The sequence below is a fragment of the Microplitis mediator genome, chromosome 2 (assembly GCF_029852145.1).
Source record: "Microplitis mediator isolate UGA2020A chromosome 2, iyMicMedi2.1, whole genome shotgun sequence".
NCBI classification, from domain to species: Eukaryota; Metazoa; Arthropoda; class Insecta; order Hymenoptera; family Braconidae; genus Microplitis; species Microplitis mediator.
In genome coordinates this window covers 16,195,671-16,207,823 of record NC_079970.1, presented here as the reverse complement: position 1 = coordinate 16,207,823, position 12,153 = coordinate 16,195,671, and the positions used below count along the sequence as shown (strand labels likewise).

At 29.5% G+C, this 12,153-nt stretch overlaps 1 protein-coding gene across 3 annotated transcripts in view; it reads left to right on the top strand.

Moving 5' to 3' along the window:
* LOC130678770 (homeobox protein orthopedia-like) overlaps positions 1-11,892 on the top strand; it is a 104,710-nt gene extending 92,818 nt beyond the window's left edge. For all 3 annotated transcript variants that reach the window (XM_057486225.1, XM_057486227.1, XM_057486226.1), the window contains 3 exons: positions 1,176-1,356; positions 2,233-2,412; positions 9,991-11,892. In XM_057486225.1, coding sequence (XP_057342208.1) covers positions 1,176-1,356; positions 2,233-2,412; positions 9,991-10,325 — 696 coding nt within the window. In that variant the 3' untranslated portion in view covers positions 10,326-11,892. The remainder of the gene's footprint in view (positions 1-1,175; positions 1,357-2,232; positions 2,413-9,990) is intronic.
* Positions 11,893-12,153: the final 261 nt, after the last annotated feature.

Below are 12,153 nucleotides of genomic sequence, written 5' to 3'. Positions count from 1 at the left end.
ATAACGTTACCAAGTCAACAAAATACCAAATCTCCCGAAAATAATCTCCTTCTCTCTTAAATTTAAAATAGTGAAAATAGTAGTGACTATTCACTATTTACTCGTGAGAAGTATATCACTAATTCAAATAGTGGTATACTTTTCATCAGCAATAAGTGAATATTCACTGCAAAATAGTGATTTTTTTCAATTTGTTTTTAGAGGGTTCTATCTTTTTTTCTTCTTTTAATTAACGTTCTGTACAAATTTCAAAATTTGTACCGCCCATTATCTCAATGATTTATAAATATATAATAATAAATGTTATTAATTGAATAAAAGTTAACTTTGAAAACGATCTGATTATTTTTCTTGTAAATGAAACTGGCACTCAGAGTATACCAAAGATAAATCGTATAAATCCAATTAGACTGAAATAATCCGTACACGATAGTACATTATAATGTTTACCTACACAGCTCTTGACTGCGAATCTGTTCGCGTGCTAATGCCAAAGTACTAATTTATAGGTACAGCGCACATATGAAATGGCTCTGTGAGTATAGTGTCGAGTGTACATATAGCAAGTAAAGCTAAACCCGGAAAGGGAACGCCAGTGTCCGAGTGTTGGAGAATTATATATATATATATATATTACAAACAATGCACTGGCAATAGGGTATATTGTTGAGACTATAGTGAGAAAGAGGGTAGAGATTGGAGGAAGAGAGAGAGAGAGAGAGAGAGAAGGGCTTTGCATGCGATATCAATAAATCAAGTTTCCGGGACCCCGGCAGCTTAGGGAGCCACTACGTGGCCAGAATCAACAGCTCATAACGTCGGCTAATAGCTAGCGGCGGGTGTGGGGGTTGAAGATATTGTAGTAACGTCGAGGGACACCTTATCGTTCCACGTGATACCTTATGTACTAACCATCAAGAATGCTATGTAATAATATTCCCCTACTCTTTTTAAGACACGATATTAATGTGTAGATCGCTTCTACAAATCTCAAAAAAAAAACATTTATTGTCTCTAAAATTTATTCTTTTTTTTCTGCTTTATATATTTTTTACTTACATGAAGTTCAATAATAGATGTATAATTTTGAATAATCAAAAAGATTAGTACGTAATTATTAAATAAAATGTTTAAATTATTGGTGTTTACTATTTTGAATACTACGTATGTGACAGGTGTGGTTTCAAAATCGTCGAGCGAAATGGAAGAAACGTAAGAAGACAACAAATGTGTTCAGAACACCAGGAGCTTTACTACCATCTCATGGGCTTCCGCCCTTTGGAGCAATGGGTTCGGATCTTTGTGGAGCTGCTGGGATGTTTCACACTCCGACAGATCGGTGGGCAATGGGTCCAGGTTTGTAATCATTGAATTTAAGGGGGCGGGGGGGGGGGGGGTACAGTATTAAATTTTGTTTATTTTGGTTTTTTTTTTAAATTTTTTTAACTGAATGTATAATATCTCAAGAATATTGTGTCAAAATTTCAAGTTGATTGGAGCAAAATTGACGAAGTTATCAGTATTTTTATACCTGTCGGATTTTTATACCGACCCGACTCGACCGCTAGCGGCAAGCTTGTTAAGTGGCGATTTTCCCACAACTCAAGTTTTCAAAGTCCGGTGACCATCATAACTTAAAAACTACGGCACCGATCCTTTTGAAATTTTGAACACTATTTCTGTACATAATTTACGAGGTAACGCTGGAGAGCTTTTTTAAAATTTATTAATAATTCGTATTTTTTAATAACAAAATAAGTCAACTTTTTCCCTAAAAAATCGTGTTTTTCCCCTTAAGTGTTCCAAAAAAGTGAAAAATTTCAATTTTGAAAAACCCTCCCAGCGTTACCTGGGGAAAACTATTATCTAATGAAAAAACTTTGAACCCTTGATTTCGGATGATCCAGCACTATAAGATGATGGTTATCGCGATCCTACTTTTTTCTGAGGCGCGTCCGAGTAATTGCTGCCATTGCCGTATTTTTCAATATTTCTTCGTGAAAATTTCACAAAATATTCATCGAACACCATACTTTAATGTACCGTTGGTTCGAATAAAGCGATTTTAACGGTGTCGTTACAAAAAATTCTCAAAAAGATGTCTTTTTTTATACGAATTAACGCTACCCTCCCCTTAAAGAATATCATCAGATCGTCACATACATTTTATGATGATGTATGTGTATTTTATACTAAATTTAATTAATTAAAGTTGTCGGTTATTTTTTTCAGGATTAGGACAATTGAGTCAAAGTAGCATGGGAATGGCTAGTTTTGGCCAAAGTTTAGGCCAATTAAGTCAACAGACTTCTGGGAGTCTTGGTTCAAGTTTAGGACTTGGTAATTCTACCCTACCAATCAGTAGCCCGTCGCAAACAGTTTACCAAGCGACCTATGGACTTAATTCTCTTGGTAATTGTTTTATTAATTTAATCATCAAATTTATTCAATGAATTTAATTATTTACTTCTATTTTTATATAACTAATATTATTATTATTTAGTTATAATTTTAATACGAGCGTTGGAAATATAAATTCCAGAAATCATCTGCGAAATGGGGCTGCGCGTAAAGAATTTGAGACAGAAACATAAAGTCCATCGAGTTGTGTTTGCACAGTAAGACTTCAAGGTGGTCGCACCTAGGTGTGAGATCTTTCGCTATATGTTTACCATAACATCCCGATGCAACCTGTTTTTGCTTTAAACATCTATATATATTTGTATACCGTTCAAACAGTATAAATAACCATTTCATATTATTATACTTCTAAAAAAAAAATTATTCACCGAAAGACATGTTTTAAAGTTGATGAACTTTCCAAAATTATTCACAATTCTTAAGAATTCTTACTAAAGTTTTTATCACACATTTCTTTTTTTTTTTTTTTTTTTTGACTTTTTTATTTTTCATTCCTGTGAAATATTTAAAAAAAATATTTTTTAACGTAATTTTTTTTTTAAGTCATTTAAATTTATCAAGTAAAAAATTTAAATTTCTTAAATAATTTCTTATCTTCTACTATACAAATGTATGTATATATATCGGTGTGATATACGTAACCAAGTGTCAATTATCACAATTTATCGCCAGAAGGAAGCAACACGTTACTCAAAAAATCGGTCCTCAAACTATTATGACCATAGTAATTACAGTCATCGGGATATTATGGTATTAACTACACTCACATTAACTACACATAGGAATATTGAATAATGATGAAAATTACCAATCATAAAAATTTTTTATGCACTAGTCACAAAAGTTAGGGGATATTAAAAAACTTCCCAACTTTTAAGTGATTTTCAACATGCTGTAACTCGGAGGGAAATGGTCTTACAGTAAAAACAAAAACAGCACATTGTAGCTTCAAGTTTCATGTTTTTAAGTGTCTAGTAAATATTTACTGATTTGCAATACTTTTCACTGATTCATTTGAAGAGAATAATCATATATAATTTTATCTGATCAGATTTCAATGTATCGAAACAGATATGAAAAAATATAATTATTTCTCGGCATTCAACGTCAGATCGGGATAAATGTCGTCACATCTGAAAAAAAATTTCATTCAAAATTGTGCAGATCTCTTTAAATTTATCCATAGATCTTGTCAACTCTTCGCCCAAGTAGAAATTCAAGAACCGATTTAATCGTAACAGTTTCCAATCACTTTGATGTTTCATTTATCGCCTAAAAAGACGCCTGTTTTGACCGTGCAAGATAAAACATAAGAATAAGTACGATCAAACCAGGCCTGAAATAATAATAATAGTAAAAACTATCTTTAAAAGTACCTAGCGAGCATGGGTACGAATCCCACTTAGATTAATTCTTTTTTTTTTTTTAATTTTTTATTCGTTTTAAAATATCTCTTTAATAATCTTTAAGAAAATGAACTTCTAAAATTAAATAAAATTTCAGAGAATTTTAATTTTTTTATAAATTTTTACACAATGTCATAAAATATTTAAAAATTTTATGACATTTCTTATCCACATTTTACATTTTTGTTTTCTTTATTAAAATTAATGCTATTTTTTATCCGCGAATTTTACATTTTTTTGTTTTTTTTTTTTAATAAACTTCATACTATTTTTTTCATGGTGATCTCAATTTCATTTAAGCGTAAAATTTGATTGATTTTCATAATAGTTCCCTAAATAGTACGAAATTTTCGAAAATTTTGAACGGCCAGCAAAAAAAATCGTTGTGAAAATCAAACTTTTATCCATAAGTATGAAATTTTATAAAATTTGCTCAACTATTAAAAAATCATATCAATTATGATAACAACATTTGAACTTAAAAAATATTTTTAATTTATTCTATTTATAAATCTCCCTAAAAGTAGTTTATTAAATAATATATTTTACTCCGAGTATGAATTATGGAGTCGACCATGATATCATGATCCTAAAGTTTTTTTATAAGTTATTTTTTTAAATTTCAATAAATATACCATTTACTTCATTGCGATCACGCACGTAGGTCGATCATGAGTCGTGCAATTGTCTAAATGAAATTTTTTTTTTGCGATTTAAAATTAATTTCAAAAATAATTACTGTCCGTAAAATTTTAGGGAATTCTATGAAATTTCTTTGGAAGTTATGAAATCTTGAATTATAAAATATTTTTTCCTCGGGTTGTTATAAAATGAAAGAAACAAAAAAAATTTTTAAATCTATGTGGGATTCGAACCCACGCTTGCTAGATACTTTTAAAGATGGTTATTATTATTATTATTATTATTATTATTATTATTATTATTATTATTATTATTATTATTATTATTATTATTATTATTATTATTATTATTATTATTATTATTATTATTATTATTATTATTATTATTATTATTATTATTATTATTATTATTATTATTATTATTATTATTATTATTTCAAGCCTGGTTTGATCGTAAAACAGTCAAAAGTGGAGAAAACTCCACTACTTACGATAGAACTAGGCGTGCTATCGTATAGATACTAATACAGTAGAGATCCGTTTTAATAGTCAAATATGTGTCTGAAATGTATAGAAAAAAATTACGATCAAAACAGGCCTGAAATTTCGACTCGGGATTTCATTCAAATACGTTTGGAATTGTAGACATCGCGTCCACAAGCCGGGTTATATCCCATATACATATATGGGTCAGTCCATGTCAAATCGACCAATAGTTGGAATCGACCCCTTCCGATTTGGATGAAATTTGGTCACAAGTTTTTTTCATATGTTTTTATCATAAAATAAAGTTGTGTCAAAGGAAAAATTAAAAAATTTTTTTTCGAAAAGTTATGGAAAATTCGAAATTTCACAATTTTCATGTTTTTCAAATTTATTTTTGTAATATCTCGAAAACTATTATAGTTACAAATATGGACCAAAGTTCATTTTTAAGGGGATACTTAGGACTATAAAAAGAATTTTTATTCGGGTAAAATTTTTGCAAAATCAAAAAGTGGGAAAATTTTTAAATTTAAAAAATCGTAAAAATCAAAGCCCGCTGTGAAATTTTTGGTTCATTTTTTTTTACAGAGTACCTCTTACTAATCTTTAAATATCCTGAAATTTTCAAGAGGGTGTTTTTTTTTTTTTTCGAAGATATAAATTTTTGAATTTTGGAAAATAAATTTTTTTTTTTATTTTTAAACTTCGGATGATGGTGGGAGCACTCGGCGCGATACCGACATGGTCTGGGTTTGATTTCCAGTGCGGGCTATCTATATTTTTTTCAATTTATCTATTAAATTGTCTTATTGAGAAAGTTAATTGTAAGTTTAGGTTTCAGTATATTTAAAAAAATTGTTATTCGATAAATAAAATTTGATAAATATATTAATTAAATCTTGTGTGTAAATAAATTTAACTCTTCAACTTTCCTCACTATGATAAAATTCAACGACCCTAAAATTTTATTTAACATCTCCGGTTCTGGAAGGCCGACTCTTATTTTCCAGTGGCGCCCATATTAACAACAATTAATAAAGGGGCCAAACTTGGCAAGGTTTAAAATACCCTGTTATATTGGGTATTAACCTTCTCAATAAGACAATTTATAGATAAATTGAGAAAAATATAGATAGTCCGAACTGGGAATCGAACCCAGACCATATCGGTATCGCGCCGAGTGCTCTACCAGTTGAGCTATCTAGTCCTATACTATATTCCGTATAATTTGATCTATAACTTATCAAGCCACACCGTCTATCGTACAGTAATACACCAATTTTTAAATATAGTGAAACCTAAAGTTACAATTAACTTTCTCAATAACACCATTTTGAAATTTACTACGAACAATAAAAAAGCAATTTCAATTTTGTAATTATTTTTTCATTATCACATCGTGATTTTTATTTTTTATTATTAAGAATAACAAAATTGAATAATTATTTAATTTAACACCATCCGAAGTTTAAAAAAAAAAAAAAATTTATTTTCAAAAATTCAAAAACTTATGTCTTTGAAAAAAAAAAACACCCTCTTGAAAATTTCAGGATATTTTAAGATTAGTACACTGAAAAAATAATCGCTAGCTGCTAGCGATTTTTTTCTTTAGCAGCTAGCGATTTTTAATCGTTAGCTGCAAGCGATTATTTCGCTAGGTGCTAGCGATTTTTTCTTTAGCAGCTAGCGATTAAGAATCGATCTTATTTTAAGAATTTTTAATTGATTTTTAAAAATTTTAAAATTTGATTGATATATTTCATCCCATGATTAATATATTTTATGAACCTTCCTTTTTTCTTTTTTTCACAAATTCTGATTCGAACGTTCAAAATGTTTTAAATAGTTCTGAATTGTCTGAGGAACCAGAAATTGCGATATCATTTTCTAATCCAATTTAATTTGAAATGATTCGAGTTTAAATCATTTCAAATAATTTTAAATCATAAAATAATATTTTGTTATTTTTTAATTCAATATGATTCAAAATGATTCATTCTAAAATTTATACTCGAAAGCAAAATAATTCAGACAATTTGGAATGATTCAAAATGATTAAGAGTTACATAATCTCAAATCGTTTTAAATTGGATTTCTCAATCAGGGATTGTTATTAAGGCAATTCTCAGACAGTGCCCTCTATTTTTAAAAAATTTTCAGTGACTTTCAATTGTCATAAGTGTATCAAAATTTTATTAACTAAGAGAAAATATTAAGGTAGTTCACTCGGGACCTATATTCCGATTAGAAATTACTGTGGGAATGCCCACTGTATGTATCTGGCCCCAATTGGGGCCCAATCAGAACCCAATCGGGAAATCCCAAACAAACAAAAAATAATTTATGGTCGACATTTCCCAATTGAGGCCTGAGCGGGACCTAAGTGGGAAATCCCAACGGAAACTTTAAAAAAATATTGTAATTTTTCCCAATTGGGTTCTGTGTGGGACCCAAGTGAGAAATCCCAACGTGAAAATAAAAAAAATTAATGTAATTTTTCCCTATTGGGTTCTGTGTGGGACCCAAATGGGATATACCAACGTAAAATTTGAAAAAATATTGTCATTTTTCCCAATTGGGTTCTGTGTGGGACCCAGGTGGGAAATCCCAACGTTAAAATAAAAAAATTTTTTTCACCTTTTTTAGGGGATATCCCATTTTGGCCGTTTAAAATAAAAATATTTTTTTTAACGGCAGCTGAAAACTCTTCTATACACTCCGAATACCATTTTTTGGTTTTTTCGTCGGTTATTCTTTGGTATCATAATAAATATACTATTCACACTCACGCGATCACATACGTGGGTCAGCGCAGTGGATAACATCAAAGACTTTGAATCGGAAGGAAGCAGGTTCGAGCCCAACAGTCGCCGGGATTTTTTCATTAATTTAAATCATGTACACTTCTTCTAAATAATGCTCCTAGTACATTAAATTACAATTCGGATTTAATTACAATTATCTTTCTTTTTTTGCATTTTAATATTTTTTCCAACAGGGATGCCCTAGTGGGATCTCTTGGGGATTTCCCCATTGGGGCACAAGTAGGATTTCCCCATTGGGGTACAAGTGGGATTTCCCTATTGGGGCACAAGTGGGATTTCCCTGTTGGGGCAAAAATGGGATTTCCCCATTGGGGCCCAATAGGTCTTTGCGTGACGTCCCTATGTACGGCCCCAATTGGGAATCCCAACGTGGGCCCAAGTGGTCGCACCTAAAAATTTCTAGTCGGGAGTGTGTGCTATTGCTTACTCTTACTCGCTATTGCTTCCTCTTTTACTTGATATCGCTTACTCGCTTTTTCTCATTTGAAATTGTGAGACAGACTTCATTGAATGTTTATAACCTTTTTACTAATCGGTAGTATAATCATTTTTATATATTTTTAAATTTTTAATTTTTTTTTCTATAATCTGTTAGTTTTTGGAAAGATTCTTCAGCAAAATAATTTGAAATATACGTGAAAATATGATTTTTTTTTAGATTTGTCTGAGCTAATACATGTTAACTGTGTGCACTTTGATTATCAATATCTCGCTTTACAAACGGTCAAAAATTCTGATTTTTTTAAATTACATGCAGGACATCTACCTTGATATCATATTTCAATTGCACGAAATTCCTATCAAAAGTCGGTTTGCGAGTGTGAACGGTGCCACGACCACTCAACCGCGGACAGTTCAACCGCGACAGTTCAACCGTAGACAATTCAACCTTATGACTCAACACACACAAAACCCATGAAAAAAGGGCACAACACGATAACAAGCTTATGTATCGGCTTATTTTTGAGTAAATAATTTTTTCCGTTACTGTGCAATCATTTATACACTGTATTTGGTAAGGTTGAATTGTCTACGGTTGAACTGTCGCGGTTGAACTGTCCGCGGTTGAACTGTTACAGAACCGAGTGAACTACCTTAAAGCTTTCATTGAAAAAATGACAACGTAGAAGTAATTTCGCCGAGATATAGAATTTAAAAAAAAATCACTCACAGTTTTGTTATCAAGTAGGAGTTGAACGAAATTTGTTGAGCAAATTTTAGCCTACAAAATTTGAAAATTCGAATTATAAAATTGACATGAAGATTTTACTGAAATTTATTTTATAAATTTTGTTTAACTTCTAATTGATAACAACTGCAAGTAATTTTTTTTTTTAATTCTATATCTCGGCGAAGTTACTTCTACGTTGCCCTTTTTTCAATGAATGCTTTAATTCTTTTTTTAATTAATTAATGAAATTTCGGTACACTTATCACAATTGAAAGTCATTGAAAATCTTTAAAAAGTGGGGAACGCTGTCTGAGAATGTCCTTAAAATGAATTAATAGATTTTTTGAACTAACCTGAATATTACGATGCAGTATAATGAAAATACTTACCTTTTAGAGTAAAGTTCAAATTTATTCTATTAAAAATTACTTAATCAAGTAATATTTTTTAAAAATAAAATATTGTCTTACCATTATCTAAAATTTTCGAGTGATTTTCGCCAAAAAGATTTTTGTGAGTATAAATATAAAATAAAAAAAAAGGAAGTAATAATAATTTTCAATATTGAATGTAGTAGCACCCGTCAACTGTCATCGTAAAATATTTCAAAACTGATAATGATTTAAGTAAATAGCTTTTACAAAGAAGCTCTATTTTTTTTTTCTCGTTTTCGGTTTTCAATAATGATTAGCACTTGAGAGGCGCGAGATCATATGCCAAGACCATCATAAGTACTTTATGTACTCACATACCCGATGGCTACTGAACAAAACTCTATGAACTGTTAATTAACACGATTTAAATTTACCTATTGAGGAAGTTGAACCCTCTGAAATTTATGTCCTTTTTCAAGTATTTTATTGGAGATAATAAAAAATTAAATGCTTGTAAAAAAAAAAAAAAAATCCACATTAAAAAGAACCTAAAAAAGACTGCAGTGAAAAGCTCAATACTTCTTATTCAATTTTTTTTTCTCGAGCTTATAATAGACAAAAAGAAGATCATTGTATATGAAAAATTGAAAAGGTTTTTTTTTCCAGGTGGAGTTCACGTGACAGCGTCCCGCGGTTCACCACCGGGTGCTTCGTCTGTGGGCACGGGCGGTGGCCAGGGTAGCGGTGGTGGTCTTGGGAGTGGAATGAATTGTGGACAGGGTTCGCCTGGAGCTGCATCCGGTAGTGGTGGTGGTGTTTCCTGTGTTGGAAGTGCGGATGGGAGTGCCGGTGAGACTACCGATTGGAGAGGCGCACACAGCATCGCGGCGCTCAGGCGTCGTGCTTCCGACGCCTCCCAGCAATACAGCCCGCAGCCTCCACCACCCTCTGGTCCACCACAATACTCATCTCACGATCTCGAATACAGTTCAGTGTATTAATGATATATATTATTTCTGCAAGACTTGCAGACAACCGAAGAAAGACCACTTTAAATTTATTCTCAAGCTAACTATGTGCTACGGAGAGAAAAAATAAATAAATAATAAATAGACTCAATTTACTTGCAATTTACAACTGAATATTTCATTTAAATGCACTCAAATTCTTCGTCTCTTGTTATTAAATTTATTTTATCCATTTTTAAATTCAATTTATTACAATAACTCTTGACGCAATGGGATACGCAATTCGAATACTATATATTACCAATGAAAAATTTTTTATTTCAATTATAGTTTAATAATTTCAAATATGTACTTATCATTTATTTCTGCGAAATTTTATGTTTTATATCAAAATTGATGGTTATAAAATTTTTAACACCAATAAAAATAGAGAAAAAAAAATAAAATTTAATCGCGAAATACTAAAGCAATTTTATTTTCACTGTTGTATACGAAAAAGTTATATTAGTGCTATACATATTTGTATTAAGAGAAATCATGTAAATAAATAGTCAAACGTCAATGCGACAATATCGCATTTATTATATTGATAGATATTATATATTATTTTTTAAATTAGCTATTTTTAAATATTATTTTCATTACTATTTCAAATAAATTGTATTTTAATCGTTTAATTTATTTACTATTATTTTTTTTTTTTCATTTCTTTATTCGTCTTGAAAGTAATGTTGTAAATCGAGAGTAATTATCACAGAGAAATAGAGATTACGACTATTATCGAGTACTATAACGGATATAAAGGATAGCGGCTTTATAGTTAAAAAAAAAATAAATAAGAAAAAAAAACCAAAATTATAATGTTAACTGAGAGTTAGAATCCTTCGTTCCCTGTTACATTCTTAATCAAACTACATATATTCTAGTATCACAAGCACGTATTATAACTTTAAGGATAGAATGTTCAGTTGTTGTTTGATATAAACAAATAAATTTTGTAAATAAAAATATACATTTACTTATAAACATAATATTAATATTAATTATTAAGCAACATTAATAACAAATTATTAAGTAATATAAATAAAAATAAAAAATAATAAATAAAAAAAAAAACGCGAGTATACTTCGACATTGTGATATTAAAGGCGGGCTGATATTTTTTTTTTAATCAGCCAATATTACGTTGCGGTATTACAATTTATAAGAGTTAACAAAGTGAACAAAGAAAAAACAAGTAATACAAGACGAATAAATTGAGCGATTGATATTAATAATCGATACCGTCATTGAAGATTGATTATTCTAGTTACGAATTTACTGATATATTTACATAAAAATAATCAATTATTATTATTATTATTATTATTATTATTATGGTTGTTATTTTTTTTTTAATTATTATTATTAATTTAAGTGGTTGTCGATGTATCATTACGAATGTATACGATTTTTAATGTACAAAATGAATGGTAGAAAGGTGAAATGTTTTTTAATTTACCAAATTAATAATCATATTATTTGTTATATTTAGTAAAATGTATAATTTATGTACTTATCAATCACCATCAGGGTATTTCAAAATTAATAATTAAAAAATCACTGTTGATATGTGCAATCATTAAATAATAATTGTTATTTTTATTTTAATGTATCCAATTTTGAAAAACTTTTATTAAAATATAATGAATACTTTTTTCATTTCGTTTATAACTGCTGAGAAGATAATTAAATAAATAAATAATAATTTTTATGGTTGTATATTGTGTATAGAGTACTAGTAAGTAAGTATATTATAATTAACAATTAAATTTTTTGACATTGTCCTATTGGAGTTTGTGTATATTTAATGAGTGTTTAA